The sequence below is a fragment of the Erinaceus europaeus genome, chromosome 8, assembly GCF_950295315.1.
Source record: "Erinaceus europaeus chromosome 8, mEriEur2.1, whole genome shotgun sequence".
NCBI lineage: Eukaryota > Metazoa > Chordata > Mammalia > Eulipotyphla > Erinaceidae > Erinaceus > Erinaceus europaeus.
Genome location: NC_080169.1, coordinates 99072241 through 99087151, shown reverse-complemented (window position 1 = coordinate 99087151; position 14911 = coordinate 99072241). Strand labels below are relative to the sequence as shown.

At 40.6% G+C, this 14911-nt stretch overlaps 1 protein-coding gene across 2 annotated transcripts in view; it reads left to right on the top strand.

Annotated features, from left to right (window-relative positions):
• Positions 1-14911, top strand: part of RBM28 (RNA binding motif protein 28) — a 53093-nt gene that overhangs the window by 18158 nt on the left and 20024 nt on the right. For both annotated transcript variants that reach the window (XM_016189645.2, XM_016189646.2), the window contains exons 7-10: positions 232-430; positions 1176-1315; positions 7452-7524; positions 11126-11235. In XM_016189645.2, the coding sequence (XP_016045131.1) occupies positions 232-430; positions 1176-1315; positions 7452-7524; positions 11126-11235 (522 nt within the window). The remainder of the gene's footprint in view (positions 1-231; positions 431-1175; positions 1316-7451; positions 7525-11125; positions 11236-14911) is intronic.

Sequence of the window (14911 nt, the reverse complement as noted above, 5' to 3'; positions counted from 1 at the left end):
ATGGCATAGACTCTACGGGGTAATCTCAGTGATGATGGGGGGGGGGTGTTGTTTTTGCTTTTTTTTTTTTTTTCTTTTCCTCCTCTTCTTTATGTCAGAAATAAGAGATTCTGTAAAAGTAAAGGAACTAGGAACTAGATGTGTTAGTCAACTACAGTCAGATTTAACACCCCCACCCCCCTTTTTTTTCCTATTAAATGCATCCCTAACTTTCTTTACCTCCTTTTATAGCTGAGGAGAAGAAGCCTGCAGCTAGGCACCAGGAATTGGGTAAAAAGAATGACAGGGGAAAAGAGAATATGGAAGAGGAGGAGGAAGATGATGGTGATATGGAAGAGGATGATAGTGATGATACAGAAGAGGAAGATGATGATGAGGAGCAGGAGAATAAGAAATCAAAGGTCACTAAACCTGTGCATAGTCAGAAGAGGTAAACTGCAGGCATGAAAATGTGTTGCTTAAGCTGCAGTACAGTTTCCATGGTCCCCTAGAGGAAGATTTGAAATGTCTGAAAGAGGGAGTGTGTGTGTGTGTGTGTGTGTGTGTGTGTGTGTAAACATATTTATTTATTTTACTTCCAGGATTATTGCTGGGGCTCGGTGTCTGCACTACGAATCCACTGCTCCTGGAGGCCATTTTTCCCTTTTGTTGTTGTTATCATTATTGTATTGTTGTTGGATAGGACAGAGACATTGAGAGAGGAGGGGAAGGCAGAGAGAAAGATAGACACCTGCAGACCTGCTTCACTTCTTGTCTTCACCTGCAGGTGGGGAGCTGGGGGTTTGAACTGGGATCCTTGTACTGGTCCTTTTGCTTCGTGCCATGTACGCTTAACCTGCTGCACTACTGCCCGGTCCCCTAAACTTACTTATTTTTTTGTTTTTTACCAGAGCACTGTTTAGCTCTGGCTTATCATGGTGCTGGGGATTGAACCTGTGACCTTGTAGCCTTAGGAATAAAATTTTTTTGCATAGCCATTATGCTATTTCCCTAGCACTATTTGTATTGGGGAAGTGTTGTTTTACAAGACGCTTGTTGCATGGGTATAATTTCACATCGCCCCTGAAACTGTGCCAGCACACCTGTTTTTCCTTGCTGCCACCATGGCAGAATTGACAAGAAGTTGGAGAAGCCACTCTCTTCCCCAGATCCTTAGTTCTGAATTCTGATTGCAGGGCCGTCAAGAGGGCATTATCAGAAAGCAGTGAAGAGGATGGTGCCAGTGAGGATGGCGACCTGGAGGACAGAGACACTGTGGACAGTGGCGAGGACCTGGCCCAGAGCGACAGCAGTACTGAAGAGCAAGAGGGTGAAGGTCTGCCTGGGGCATTTAAGCCAGTAACCGAAGAGTGGATCAGTTCAGTTCAGGCCTCTTAAAAGCTTTTTCTTAGTATATTTTTTGTTTGTAAGGGAAAGAACCCAGTGAGAGGTGCTGTGGTCATAAGCGGTGCTGGTGATCAGACTCGAGGCGCCATCCATACAAGGCAGACACTCTTCTCACTGAGCTACCCCTCTGGCCACCAGGTCTCTCTCTCTCTCTCTTTTAATTTTTTAAATTATATTTATTTATTTATTGGATAGAGAGAGTCAGAAACTGAGAGGGGAGGGATAGAGAGCGTGAGAGAACCTGCAGCACTGCTTCACCACTTGTGAAGCTTTCCCCCTGCAGCTGGAGACTGGGGGCTTGAACCTGGGTCCTCACACATTATAACATGCACGCTCAACCAGTTGCACCACTACCCAGCCCCTCCCAGGTCTCTTTATTTATATTTTATTTCATATTCTTGGTGCCAGGGATTGAACCCAGAAGATCATATATGAGAAGTGTGTACTCTACCACTGAACTATATACATCCCAGCCCAGGTCCCCTTTTCAATAAGACCCTAAGGTGTGAAATGTAAGTTCAGGAGCAGGGAGATTACCCCCAGGTAAATCTTACTTTACCAGATTCGTGAGGACCCAGGTTCGACACCCCAGGCCGCCACATGAGAAGCAAAGGGAAGCTTCATGAGCAGCCAAGCAGTACACCTTTCCTTCTTGCTCTGTCTCTCCTCTGTTTCATTCTCTAACAAAAACAAAACAACCTGTGAAGTCCCTTTAAAGACCTTTGCAGCAAAAATAAATAGGTTTAAATTCTGAAAATGTGGGGCTGGTTGCTGGCACACCTCATTGAGCACACGTGCAATGGTGCACAAGGACCTGGGTCCCCACCTGCAAGGTGAAACAGGGCTGCACATGTCTCTCTTTCTCCCAGTCTCCCCTTCTCTCAATTCCTCTGTCTCTGTACTAAATAAAACAAGATATTAAAAAAAGATTGTTTAAATTCTGAAAGGGAAACCTTTATATTCCTTTTTCACTAAGGGCCTTTTGTTTTGTTTAAAAATATGTTTGGAATAGTGTTTTAGGGTTAATAGTCATTGTTTGAGAATTTAAAAGCTAGCCTCGTGCTGAGGCTTTCCCCTCTGCTTATCCTCACCGGGTGTGTAACTGGGTAAACAGGATGTTGCAACTAATACCAACATGGAGCTTAATAGCTCTGTGACTTGAAATAGGGATAAAAGGCTACTTGGGACATTTTGTGAACCTGTAACCAAACTGGACTGCTACCTCTAGAATGTTGGGGTAAGTTCAGCTTGTTTATTGAGGGGACAGGTCGCTATAGAACCAGCTAATAATTGGTTCCTTACTTTATCTGAATGGAGGCCTTTACGCACTAGCTCACTCACTTTTGCTTCTTTTCTGTAAGTCTGGCATGTTGGTTTGGTCATCAGATAAGAAATCTGTGGAGGTAAGCTTTTTCTGTGAGGAAGAAATGGTAGGTAAGAGCCAAAGAAACAAAAAGGACTGGGTTCTTGTATTCTACCACCCAGATCCAGCTTGCTTGCTAGTGCTCCTGTGTATGCATGTACTTTATCTTTTTCTCTCTCTGTCTCCCTTTTTCTTTTTCTCTTTCTTTTTGCCAGAGCACTGCTTAGCTTATGGTGGTTCTAGGGATTGAACCTGCAACTTTTGGTGCCTCAGACATTAAAGGCTTTTTTGGGGGTCGGGCGGTAGTGCAGTGGGTTAAGCGCACGTGTAGCAAAGTGCAGGGACCAGCGTAAGGATCCCAGTTTGAGTCCCCGTCTCCTCACCTGCAGGGGAGTCGCTTCATAGGCAGTGAAGCAGGTCTGCAGGTCTTTCTCTCCCCCTCTCTGTCTTCCCCTCCTCTTTCCATTTCTCTCTTCTCTATCCATCAACATTGATATCAATAACAACAAAAATAATAACCACAAAAATGATAAAACAAGGGCAACAAAGGGGGAAAAATAGCTTCCAGGAGCAGTGGATTCGTGGTGCAGGCACCAAGCCCCAGAAACAAATATGAAGGGGAAAATGCTTCTAGGCAGATTAGCCTGTTTGTATACTGTCATGTCATCTGCATCTTCCCATCTGTATCCCTTTAATTCTTTGCTCCTGCCTGATTACTATGGCAAGAACTTCTAACAATATGTTGAGTAATAATGGTGATAGTGGGCAACCCTGTCTAGTACCTGATCTGAGGTACTAGACTCAATGGTTTTTCACCATTGAGTATGATGTGGGCTGTAGGTTTGCTATATATAGACTACACTTTCTTGAGGAATTTTCCATTTATTCCCATTTTTTTGTAGTGTTTTGATCATAAAGGGATGTTGTATTTTGTCAAAGGCTTTCTCTTCATCTGTTGATATGACCATGTGGTTTTTGGTCTTGTTTTTATTGATGTAGTGGATCATGTTGATTAATTTACATATATTTAACCAATCTTGCATCCCTAGGATAAACCCCACTTGGCCATGATGAACAATCTTTTTAATATACTGCTGTATCCAGTTGGCTAAATTTTTGTTCAGTATTTTTGAATCTATGTTCATCAGAGATGTTGGTCTGTAGTTTTCTTTTTTGGTTGTGTCCCTGTCTGCTTTTGGTAGTGATGTTGGCTTCATAGAAGCTGGAAAGGAAGTATTCCAGTGTCTTCAATCTTCTGGAAGACTTTTAAAAGTAATGGTATTAGTTCTTCTTTGAAGGGTTTTTTTTTTGTCATTTCTTCATCATTTATTGTTTGCTTATTTTTATTTTTTTCCCATCCATCTTTTTAAAAAAAATTTATTTATTTAAAAAAGGAGACATTAACTAAACCATAGGATAGGAGGGGTACAACTCCATACAATTCCCACCACCAGATCTCTATATCCCATCCCCTCTCCTGATAGCTTTCCCATTCTCCATCCCTCTGGGAGTATGGACCCAAGGTCATTGTGGGTTGCAGAAGGTAGAAGGTCTGTCTTTGTAATTGCTTCCCTGCTGAACATGGGCATTGACTGGTCAGTCGATACTCTCAGCTTGCCTCTCTTTCCCTAGTAGGGTGGGGCTCTGGGGAAGCGTAGCTCTAGGACACATTGGTGGGGTCTCTTTGAAGGTTTTGCAGACTTCATTTGTAAAGCCATCTGGTCCAGGACTTTTATTTTTGGGAAGGTTTTTGATAACTGTTTCAATTTCATTAGCTGTGATGGGCCTGTTCAGGTTATCTAGTTCCTCTTTACTTAATTTTGGAAGTTCATAGGTATCTAGGAAATCATCCATTTCTTCCAGGTTCTCTAGCTTAGTGGCATATAGTTGTTCATAGGAGTCTTGCATGATATGCTGAATTTCTTCGGTGTCTGTTGTGATATCTCCTCTTTCATTTATTATCCGATTTATTTGGGTCTTCTCTCTTTTTTGTTTTGTGAGTCTGGCTAAAGGTTTGTTGATTTTGTTCATTCTTTCGAAAAAGCAACATTTACTTTCATTGATCTTTTCATGGTTTTCTTATTTTCAATGTTATTACTTCTGCCCTAACTTTAGTTGTTTCTGTCCTTCTGGTTGCTTTAGGATTCCTTTGTTCTTCTTCTTCTAGGTTTTTAAGATGTGCAATCAGGCTGTTTATTTGTGCTTTTTCTTGTTTCCTAATGTGTGCTTTTATGGCTATGAACTTCCCTCTCAGTACTGCCTTAGCTGTGTCCCAAATATTTTGATAGCTTGTGTCTTCATTTTCATTGAATTCTACAAAACATTTTGATTTCTTCCTTTATTTCCTCTTTGACCCAGTAGTTTTTAAGTAGTGTACTGTTGAACTTCCACATTTTGGGACTATTACTAATGTTTTGTTGATTGTTAAGTGTTAGTTTAATTTCACTGTGGTCTGAGAAGATGCTTGGAATGATTTCAGTGCTCTTGAATTTGTGGCCTAACATATGGTCTATCCTTGAGAATGACCCATGTGGACTTGAGTAAAATATGTATTCCAGTTTCTTGGGATGAATTACTCTGAAAAATGTCCAGTAGTTCTAGTTTATCTATCTCCTCATTTGGCTCTCTCATGTCTTTATTGATTTTCTACCTGGATGAACTGTCAAGTTGAGAGAATGGGGTGTTGAAGCCCCCTACTATGACTGTGTTGCTGTTAATATATTGCTGTAGCTCTTTCAGTAGACATTTGATGTATTTAGATGGCTTCTCATCTTCTAATGGGTTGCATAGATGTTAATAATTGCTAAGTCCTCTTGATTGACTGATCTTCTGAGCATTAAGTAGTGTCCATCCCTATCTTTTTAAATTTTATTTATTTTAAAGTCTTATCATGTCAGAACCTTTATGTCTTTTATGTTGTCTAGATTAGGGAAGTTCTCATCAATTATGTCCTGCAGAATGCTTTCTTTCCCTCCCTCCCTTTCTTCCTCTGGTCAGCCAATAATGCGTATATATTTCTTTTGAAGTCATCCCATAGGTCTCTGTTGTTGTTTTCAGTATCTTTTCATCTCTTTTTGACATCTCTGACTTCTTTTTTAGTTCTCTTTAATTCATCCTCAATCTTGCTAATTCTGTCTTCAGCCTCATTGATTCTATTCTCTCTCCCCTCTACTATTTTCTGGAGTTCATCTATTTTGTTACCCCGTTCTGATTCTGTTTTAGCTTGTAACCGTGAGATAAATAGTGTTTTCTTCCAGAGTCTCATTGGTTGTTTCTGCATTTCTGATGACAGTTCTTTCAAACTCTTTACTCACTCCTGTGATTATTTCCTTAACTAGCGTTTGGATATTGACCTCATTATTTTGTGCTTCACCCTTTGGGGGGCTTTTAGCTGGACTCTTGTCCTGGTTCATTTCTTCAACATTTCTTCTTGTTGGTTTAACCATTTTATATATTATCTTATGAGGTCCCTCGCACAGTACTTTTCAAATTACTGATCACTCTTACCTGGATTGATTTGTTGTTTAGGTAAGGTAATTAAAGGGTTCACAGTTGTTTCAGTAGTATTTTAATCCCTGATTTGAAGCACAATGGCTTAAAAGCCTCTTTTGTGCTTTTTCTTCCTTGTAGGCTATTGGAGCCTGAGGACTTTTAATCTATAAGTAGGCTTCTTAATCACTAACTCTTGACCAAGAGATAAAGCAGGGTGGAGCAGAGGTAATCCAGTGGTTATGCAAAGAGATTCTACAGTCCCACTGTTAGGCCAAGGAGGTATAGATCTTCTCCTGAGTTTTCTTGTTAGTTCTCTGGTATCAGCACAGAGCCTGCCCCTCGTTGCTCTAGATTCTGAGGGCAGTATCAATGGAGACTCACAGTTGCATTTGGTGAGCCTTAGGTGAGTCCTCTCTTCCCTTCAGCTGTCTTTTTGTTGGTGAAACAGACTGTAGGTGGTGTCTCAACTGGTAAACTGCCATACTGTTACCAGCTACTTAATCTGTCCTTAGGCTCCTCTCTGGCCATGAGCCACACATATTTGCACTTGCCAGTGATTTGGTGGGTTCCTGGGAAAGGAGAGGAGAGAAACACAGCTGCTGCTGCTCGTAGCCCCACCTCCGGAAGTCTCCCATTTTTATTTATTTTTTTTTTAACGGCAGTACATGGTAATCTCTTTTCCCCTCACACTTTGATAACCTTTGCCACATTGGATTTCATCTTTTTTTTTTTTTTTTGGCTTTGCCAGGCTGTTTATGAAGAATGCTATCAGTTAACTATGAACAAGTTAGTTGCCTAGTTTCCTCCTTCTCCTCCTTATAATGTGGTGTAAGGAAATGAAGCCAAGATCTCACGCATACGTGATGCCATTGACCAAGCCACCTCCCCAATTTCTATTCTATATTTTCAGATAAGAGAAGAAGGGAAAAATAGCCACCAAAGCATTGTTTCATCACCTGTGGAATTCCCCTGTGGTACTAGGGACCTTATGCATTGTAAGACATGGACATTACCCTCTGAACCATCTTCCAAGTCTCTTAGCTCAATTTTAATAGTATTTTTCCTTTGATTTATGCAAGATCTTTATTTAAAGAAATTAATCTTTTGTCTTATAGTTTACAGTTTTTCTTTTTCAGTTCATTATTTTTTTCATTTGTCTTATAGTTTAGTTTTTCTTTTTCAGTTCATTGTTTTTTTCATTTTACTTTAGACATACCAGTCTCAAAGAAAAAGAAGAGGAAATTACCCTCTGATGTGAATGAAGGGAAAACTGTTTTCATCAGGTAAACCTTTCTACCACAAGAATGGCCTCTTGTGTTGTCTTTGTGGGTTTCTTTTCTCTCTTTTTCTCCACCTTTGCCAACTTTTTTTGTTGTTATTGAACTAACCTTCTGAGCTAGACCAGAAATCTAAATGCCTTGCCTCTCAGATCATTAATACATTTAGTCCCAAGAACATCCCAGATACTGAGAAATGTAGGCAAATCAGACTCTCTACACAGTAGATGGGCAGGGTCTTGATATTTTGTCGTCATTTAGATTTTGTTCTTTGTAATTAGTGTATCATACCGGACAAACCAATTCTCCAACTGTCAAAAGCCTCTGTATTAGGGCGAGTGCTAGAGAGGGAGTGGTACCACCTGTCTCAAGTGACTGACTTCTGTCTTCATGCTTATGTATCTTCTGAAGTAATGTCCAAATAATATAAGATTTCCCATTTCCAGGAATGCTGAAGGTGGCAGTTAGGCTAGAGATTAAGGGTTTTTGTTTATTTTTTTATTTTTATTTTTATTTTTTAGTATTTTTATTTATTTATTATTGGATAGAGACAGAGAGAAATTGAGAGGAGAAGGAGAGACAGAAAGACACCTGCAACCCTGCCTCCCCACTTGTGAAGCTTTCCCCCTCCAGGTTGGGACCAGGGACTTGAACCTGAGTCCTTGTGTATTATAATGTGTGTGATTTAACGAGGTTCACTACCACTTGGTCCCAAGATTAAGTTTTATTCCATTCTGCCATTGCTGTTTTAGCCCTACTGAGGGTAGTAGAATGAGGATATATATGTAATTTGGGGATTTGTTTGATCAAACTTAAGCATGCCTTCTCATTCTTTCTTAAGTACCAGTGTCTTAGGGCCATTTGGGTCTTAAAAGATGTATATTTTATTCTCTTGTACAGCCTTATTATATTGGCATTATTACACAAGTAATTTGTTTATTGTAGGAAAATGAGGAAATAAATAAGCAAAAGACATGAAAAATTAACCTTAATCACTACTTAGAGAACACCCACACATACCATAAATATTTACAGAGACATGTTTAGCCTATACATGCTGTGCTGTAGCCAGTTTTCTTCCTTAGCAGCATATCTCTCTGTAATTTTTTTTACTGTGTTATTTGAAATTGCCCTATAAATAAGTGTGTATGCATAGAGGATGCTGGGTGCTAACAGGAAGGAAGAAATGTCACACTTAGAAAACCTGTGACCTTGGCACCAAGGATGCCATTTACTACACATATAATTAATGAGACACCAAGGAAAGTAAAAGAAGAAAGAAAACTATGTCCACAGTGATGGAAATTGGACAAAGTAATGTAACTAGGACATATCTTATTGCAGAATGTTGCTTCTCAATCTTGGTGACTCTGTAATAGAGAAGCACTTATAGGGTTCTTAGCTGATTGCAAGAAAAATAAAACTGTAGATACTTATTTGGTGTTGTTTTTCTAACCCTGGGAGGATGTACATTGCTGGGGAAATGAAGAATCCATACTGTGTTAAAATTTTAGTGGAGCAAAATCTCCCAACATATTTTTACTCCATAGAGGGAAATAAATAGTTTTATATAATTGATCACCTCATCTTCTAGTTAGCTAGCAAACTTTCCCATATAGACGTTTGAATGGTTTTGAAGAATCTTCTGGCTTAAGAAATTTTAACTGAAACCTGGATTTATAGCAAAGGAGAAAATAGTTAATTGAGGGAAAGAGATAGAAGAGACATTTGATTTTTCTCATTAGCCTGCTATATATCTCTGGGTAATGGGAGAGGACACTAATCTTCACCAATTTCAATGAAATTGAACAGGTTTATTGGATGGACATTGGGTGGCTTACAGAATTAAAGTTGCAAAAGAGCAGACTTCAAGGAGGAAATGAAAATTTGTTCAGCCTGGGATCCTAGAGTCTGGGACAGTAGCTATAGGAGACTGGCTTTTTACTTTGAGGATACTCCCGCCGCATTTAAAAAAAAAATAGAAGATATGCCACATCCTTATTTATTAGTGAGAAGGAGGAGAAAGAACCGTACCATCACTTTGGTATATATGCCGTGCTAGAGATTGAACTCAAGACCTCATGTTTGAAGATCCCATTTATTTATTTATTGTACTGCCTCTCAGGCTAATGTTCTTTTTTTCTACTCTAGTATTTATTTTATTTATATTAACATTAAAAAATATTCTAAGTGATTTAATATTTATTTACAAAATTATAAGGTGATGGGTATAATTCTGCACCATTCCCACCACCGGAGTTCTGTATCTCCATTCTCTCCATTGAGAGCTACAGTAGTTCTCCCAAGGTTACAGACAAGGGCTGACTATTATTTCTGTAACTGTCTATATTTATATATATTAGCCCCCCCCCCCCCTCCTCCATGGTCTTGCCCTCTCTTCCATTCCAAGTCGTACCCATACCTGTTACTCCTTCTAAATGTCCTTTTTTTTTCCTTTTCCCTCTGAGTCCTGATGGAATTGGGTTTCAGGGCCCTTTGATTATCTTCCCATATCATTTCTCTCCCTCTAGGAGTATGGACCAAAATTCTTTTAGGGGTTTAGAAGGTGGGAGATCTGACTTCTGTAATTGCTTCTCTGCTGGACATTGGTATTGGCAGGTCACTCCATAAACCCCGCCTTTTTCTTTAATTTTTTAAAATTATCTTTATTTGTTGGATAGAGACAGGTAGAAATCAAGAGGGAAGGGAGTGATAGAAAGGGAGAGAGACAGAGAGACACCTACAGCCCTGCTTCACCACTTGTGAAGCTTTCCCCCTGCAGGTGGGGACCAGGGGATCGAACCTGGGACCTTGCGCATTGTAACATGTGCGCTCAGTCAGGCATGCCACCACTGGCCCCACCCCAGCCTTTTTCTATCTTTCCCTAGTGGGATGGGGCTCTGGGGAGGTGAGGTTCTAGGACGCATTGGTGAGGTCATCAGCCCAGGCAAGTCAGGATTGAATCATGATAGCATCTGCAATTATGACGGTCAGGCTAATGTTGTATAAAATGCATTAATCTAAGTTTATGATGTGGTAAGGTATGTGTGTTCACGAGTGCTTGTGTACATATATGTATGCATACACACGTGCACTTCTCTCTGTATATCACTCAGATCCAAATATGTTTTCAGTTCCTCAGAAATTTCCTTTGCATAAGGCACTGCCATTTTGAGATTTTTAGGAAGTATTTTTTTAATGAGATACATACACACACACACACACACAGAGAGAGAGAGAGAGAGAGAAAGAGAAAGAGACCCCAGAGTACTGCTCTGCTCTGTCTTGAACCTGGACCTCAGGCATTGAAAAATCTTTTTAGAACCTAGCCCTACCTGTGTCTACTACTTCTGAACTTCTATATATGTTCATTCATGTTTTAAAATCCTGGGAGGAAGAATCTGATTGACATGGAAAGGTCAGTCTTTTGTGGCTGATGAGTTGTATGTTAGAGGCTTGACCAGTGGGAGCCATTGCTATTCCTGAGCAGAGAGATATGGTCACAAGCAAGGGAGCCATTCCAGGTGATGGCTACCTCCATTTGTACAGAAGCACAGGATCTCACTTTTGTTAGTGACCTTTCCTCTGACCTGACTTTCTCCCATAGAAACCTGTCCTTTGACTCAGAAGAAGACGACCTCGGGGAGCTACTCCAGCAATTCGGAGATCTTAAATATGTCCGTATCGTCTTGCATCCAGACACAGAGCATTCTAAAGGTATTTTCTGTCAGCTGCGTGGTTTGAGGCCACTGTCATGGACACCAACTTGATTACATGGGAGCATAGTATGTGCCTTGCTGAGGGCTCCATAGTTTATCTAGCCTGACTTTCTGTGGTTTGTAGAAGCACCAAGGACACCCTGAGGTTGTATTCCTTGATGCCAAGCTCAGTATCTTTAATGGTACTGCCAGTCCTAATTTTGTCTAGGCTTTTAAAGTTCTTGCTTATTTACTTTAGAGTAATGAATTCCATTTGTTGTTCTCCTTTGAATTTCAAATGTGATAGCATCTCATGGGTATTAATCATTCCACATTGCTTGAAATTACTGGTCTCTCTTTCAGTTGTTTTTAGAGATGGAAGCTGATAGAAACTTTGGCACAGGGGGTTCGGGCGGTAGCGCAGTGGATTAAGCGCACGTGGTGCAAAGCGCAACGACTGGCGGAAGGATCCCAGTTCAAGCCCCCAGCTTCCCACCTGTAGGGGAGTCGCTTCATAGGTGGTAAAGCAGGTCTTCAGGTGTCTATCTTTCTTTCCCCTTCTCTGTCTTCCCCTCCTTTCTCCATTTCTCTCTGTGCTAACAACATCATCAATAACAGCAATATAAAAACAAAGACAACAAAAGGGAAATAAATAAATATAAAAAAATTTAAAAAAGAAGAAACTGGCATAGTCGCAGCAGTCAGAAGGAACGCAAGGTAGTATAAAACAATTATTTCCTGGGCCTGGTGGTGGCACATCTGGTTGAGTACACATATTAGAGTGTGCAAGGATCTGGGTTCAAGCCCCCTGTCCCCCACCACAAGGAGGAAAGTTTTCATAAGTGATGAAACAGTGCTGCAGGTGTCTTTCTTCCTCTTTAGCTTCCCCTTCCCTCTCAGTTTCTGTCTCTAAAATAAATAAAAAACACAAAATTAATTTCCTTTGAGCTCCAAGGGTCAGCCATTCCTCGTTCTAGTATACAATTGTTAGGGTAAGGATCATTTCAACCCATTCATAATCTTTTTCTTTATCAGCTGCAATTGTTCTAGAGAAGTAATTCATTCTTACTTTGTTTTCCTTTGATACCTAGTATACCCTACCCCTTGAATAATTTCATTCATACAGCTTTGTGGAACCTGTCCAGGGATTAAGAATCCTCATTCTAAACATTCTTATTGCCCAAATTGATGGGACTTGAATGTTTTTGGTTTTTACTTAGCTAAAAAGGAGGTAAATAAGGCAATGTGTCAGAAAGAACCCTTCTCAGAGATCAGGAATATAGTCCTCCTCAAGACACAGATCAGCTGGGTGACTTTTTGGCACATGATTTACCCAGTCTTTGCTTCAGTTCTTAATCTGTCAAATGAGTGGGTCCAACCAGAATATATATTTTTTAATATTTATTTTATTTATTCCCTTTTGTTGCCCTTGTTGTTTTATTGTTGCAGTTATTATTGTTGTTGTCGTTGTTGGATAGGACAGAGAGAAATGGAGAGAGGAGGGGAAGACAGAGAGGAGGAGAGAAAGATAGACACCTGCAGACCTGCTTCACCACCTGTGAAGCGACTCCCCTGCAGGTGGGGAGCCGGGGTTCGAACCGGGATCCTTATGCCGGTCCTTGTGCTTTGCGCCACCTGCGCTTAACCCGCTGCGCTACAGCCTGACTCCCTCCAACCAGAATATTATGGTGACTTCAGCACTGTTATTCGATTATACTTTTAGGACCTTTTTGAGTTCCATGTGTTATACTAGAAAATGGGCCACCAAAATTACATAGGCTCTTCTAAATACTGTGGGTATAGCTTTACTTTGATGAGTTTTTAAAATCCTGTTTTGAATGCATTACCATGTGGGGTTGATGCTTTCAGAATGTGTTCTGCAGCTGACTTGCTTGCTCTCTTTCTCAGTCTATTAATTTTAGCTAAGAGTTAATGATCTTTATACACATACTTTTTTTTTTTTTCCTAAGTGCTTTGTCTTTAGCTTCTATTAAATTTTCCTGTCACTTTACTTGCCTACTCGCACAGCTTGGTGGCCTCCTACACTTTGTGCCTATCAGCATGCCACTTCACTCCATGGACCGACTAGCTGAGTATCATGGACTGAGTTTTAGAAAAGTGTTAAGCTTGAACCCAGTACTGACTCTGGGAACTTTAATGATCAAATTCTTGCCCATTCAGAGAAAAGTACCCATTTTCTTCATATTGAGCAAACAGGCTAATCTGCCTAGAAGCATTTTCCCCATCATATTTGTTTTCTTTGCTATTTGTTCCTTCACGTTGAGCATCTGTTAGTGCTATCACCGTGGTAGATGTCAGCAAACAGGAGTAGTGAAGAAGCAGGCTTCTTATTCCCGAGGTGTTCCATCTGTTCAGGGGGACAGCAGCACTTAATCTTGCTATAGTAATCAGGAGTTGGCATCTGGTATGGTGGAGTCTTTGATGGTGCCTGGAAGAGACAGAGGAGATCGCACTAGGTGATTCTTAGGTGTCCTGTCAGCTGTGTCCTTCAGTTAGTTTGTTGTAATAGTGGACAAAAGATGAGTGCCCCAGTAGCTCGAGGAAATACATTGTTTTCACATTCAAGGGCATAATAGTTTAAAAGAATACTAACAAAATATTATGAGACTTATACTTCTTTTCTAGATTCTGTGATAAAGTGAGACTTTTTTCTCATTTATAAAAGGTTTATGTCAGACATTGGGATGAGTTGATTATTAGCTCGGCTGTTGTTAAAATTCGGAGGCTCTAGCTGGCCGGGCTAGCTTCACGGGCAGGTAACAGAGACTGGAGGACACACGGCTTGGCAGGGAAGCTATATTTCTTTATTCAGGAACAATGATTCATAAACTAAACCAAACTAATCACCAAACAGAACTCTGCTGCCTCCTTCTCCCGCGGGGGCGCCAAGCACTCTCGAACTCTGGGACTCTGGAACTCTCTCAGGGTTCCTTGGGGTGGGGACAAGCGGGCCCGCGAAACTAGCAGGACTGAACCAATTTTTTTGGCAGGGGGAGAGCATACAACAATTCCCCCTTTTCTTTTTAACTAAATGACCACAGTATCAGGGGTGTGGGGTGAACAGAAACCTATATCATACAGGCATTTTAAAAAAGAAACTGGCACAAACATGGAGAAACATGTAAGCAAGTAACAAGAACCAGTGTGCTGCCAAGGGAAGGCCTGAGGGGGCCATTTTTTTTGCCTCTGTGGGCAAAACTTTATCAGCTTAAAAAAACATTTCTTGCCTCTGGGGGGGCGTACTTGTCTCGACGGACATTTGCATGGGGGCGGGGAACGGCCTAGAGTCCCAAAGGCAGCTGGCTGCAATTTACTTACTATGAAACAAAACTTGCCATTAGCATAATCATACCGCAATCTAACGTTTCTAATAGAGAAGGAATTTGAGACTTTTACATATCAACAACGTCTTTTTAACCTTTTGCTACACCCATTCAAGATGGAGACACACCCTAGGTGTGCGCAGGAAAGAAAACCTCAGGCATGAGAATAATTAGCATAGCCATTGTGTAATCTACCATTTCTAATAGAGAAGGTAATCGAGAGTTTTACATATCAACAAGTCTATTTAACCTTTTGTTATACCCATTCAAGATGGAGACACACCCTAGGTGTGCGCAGGTCTTGTTTAGACCAACTTAGTTAAAATATATTGATTGTTAACTAATTTTTAC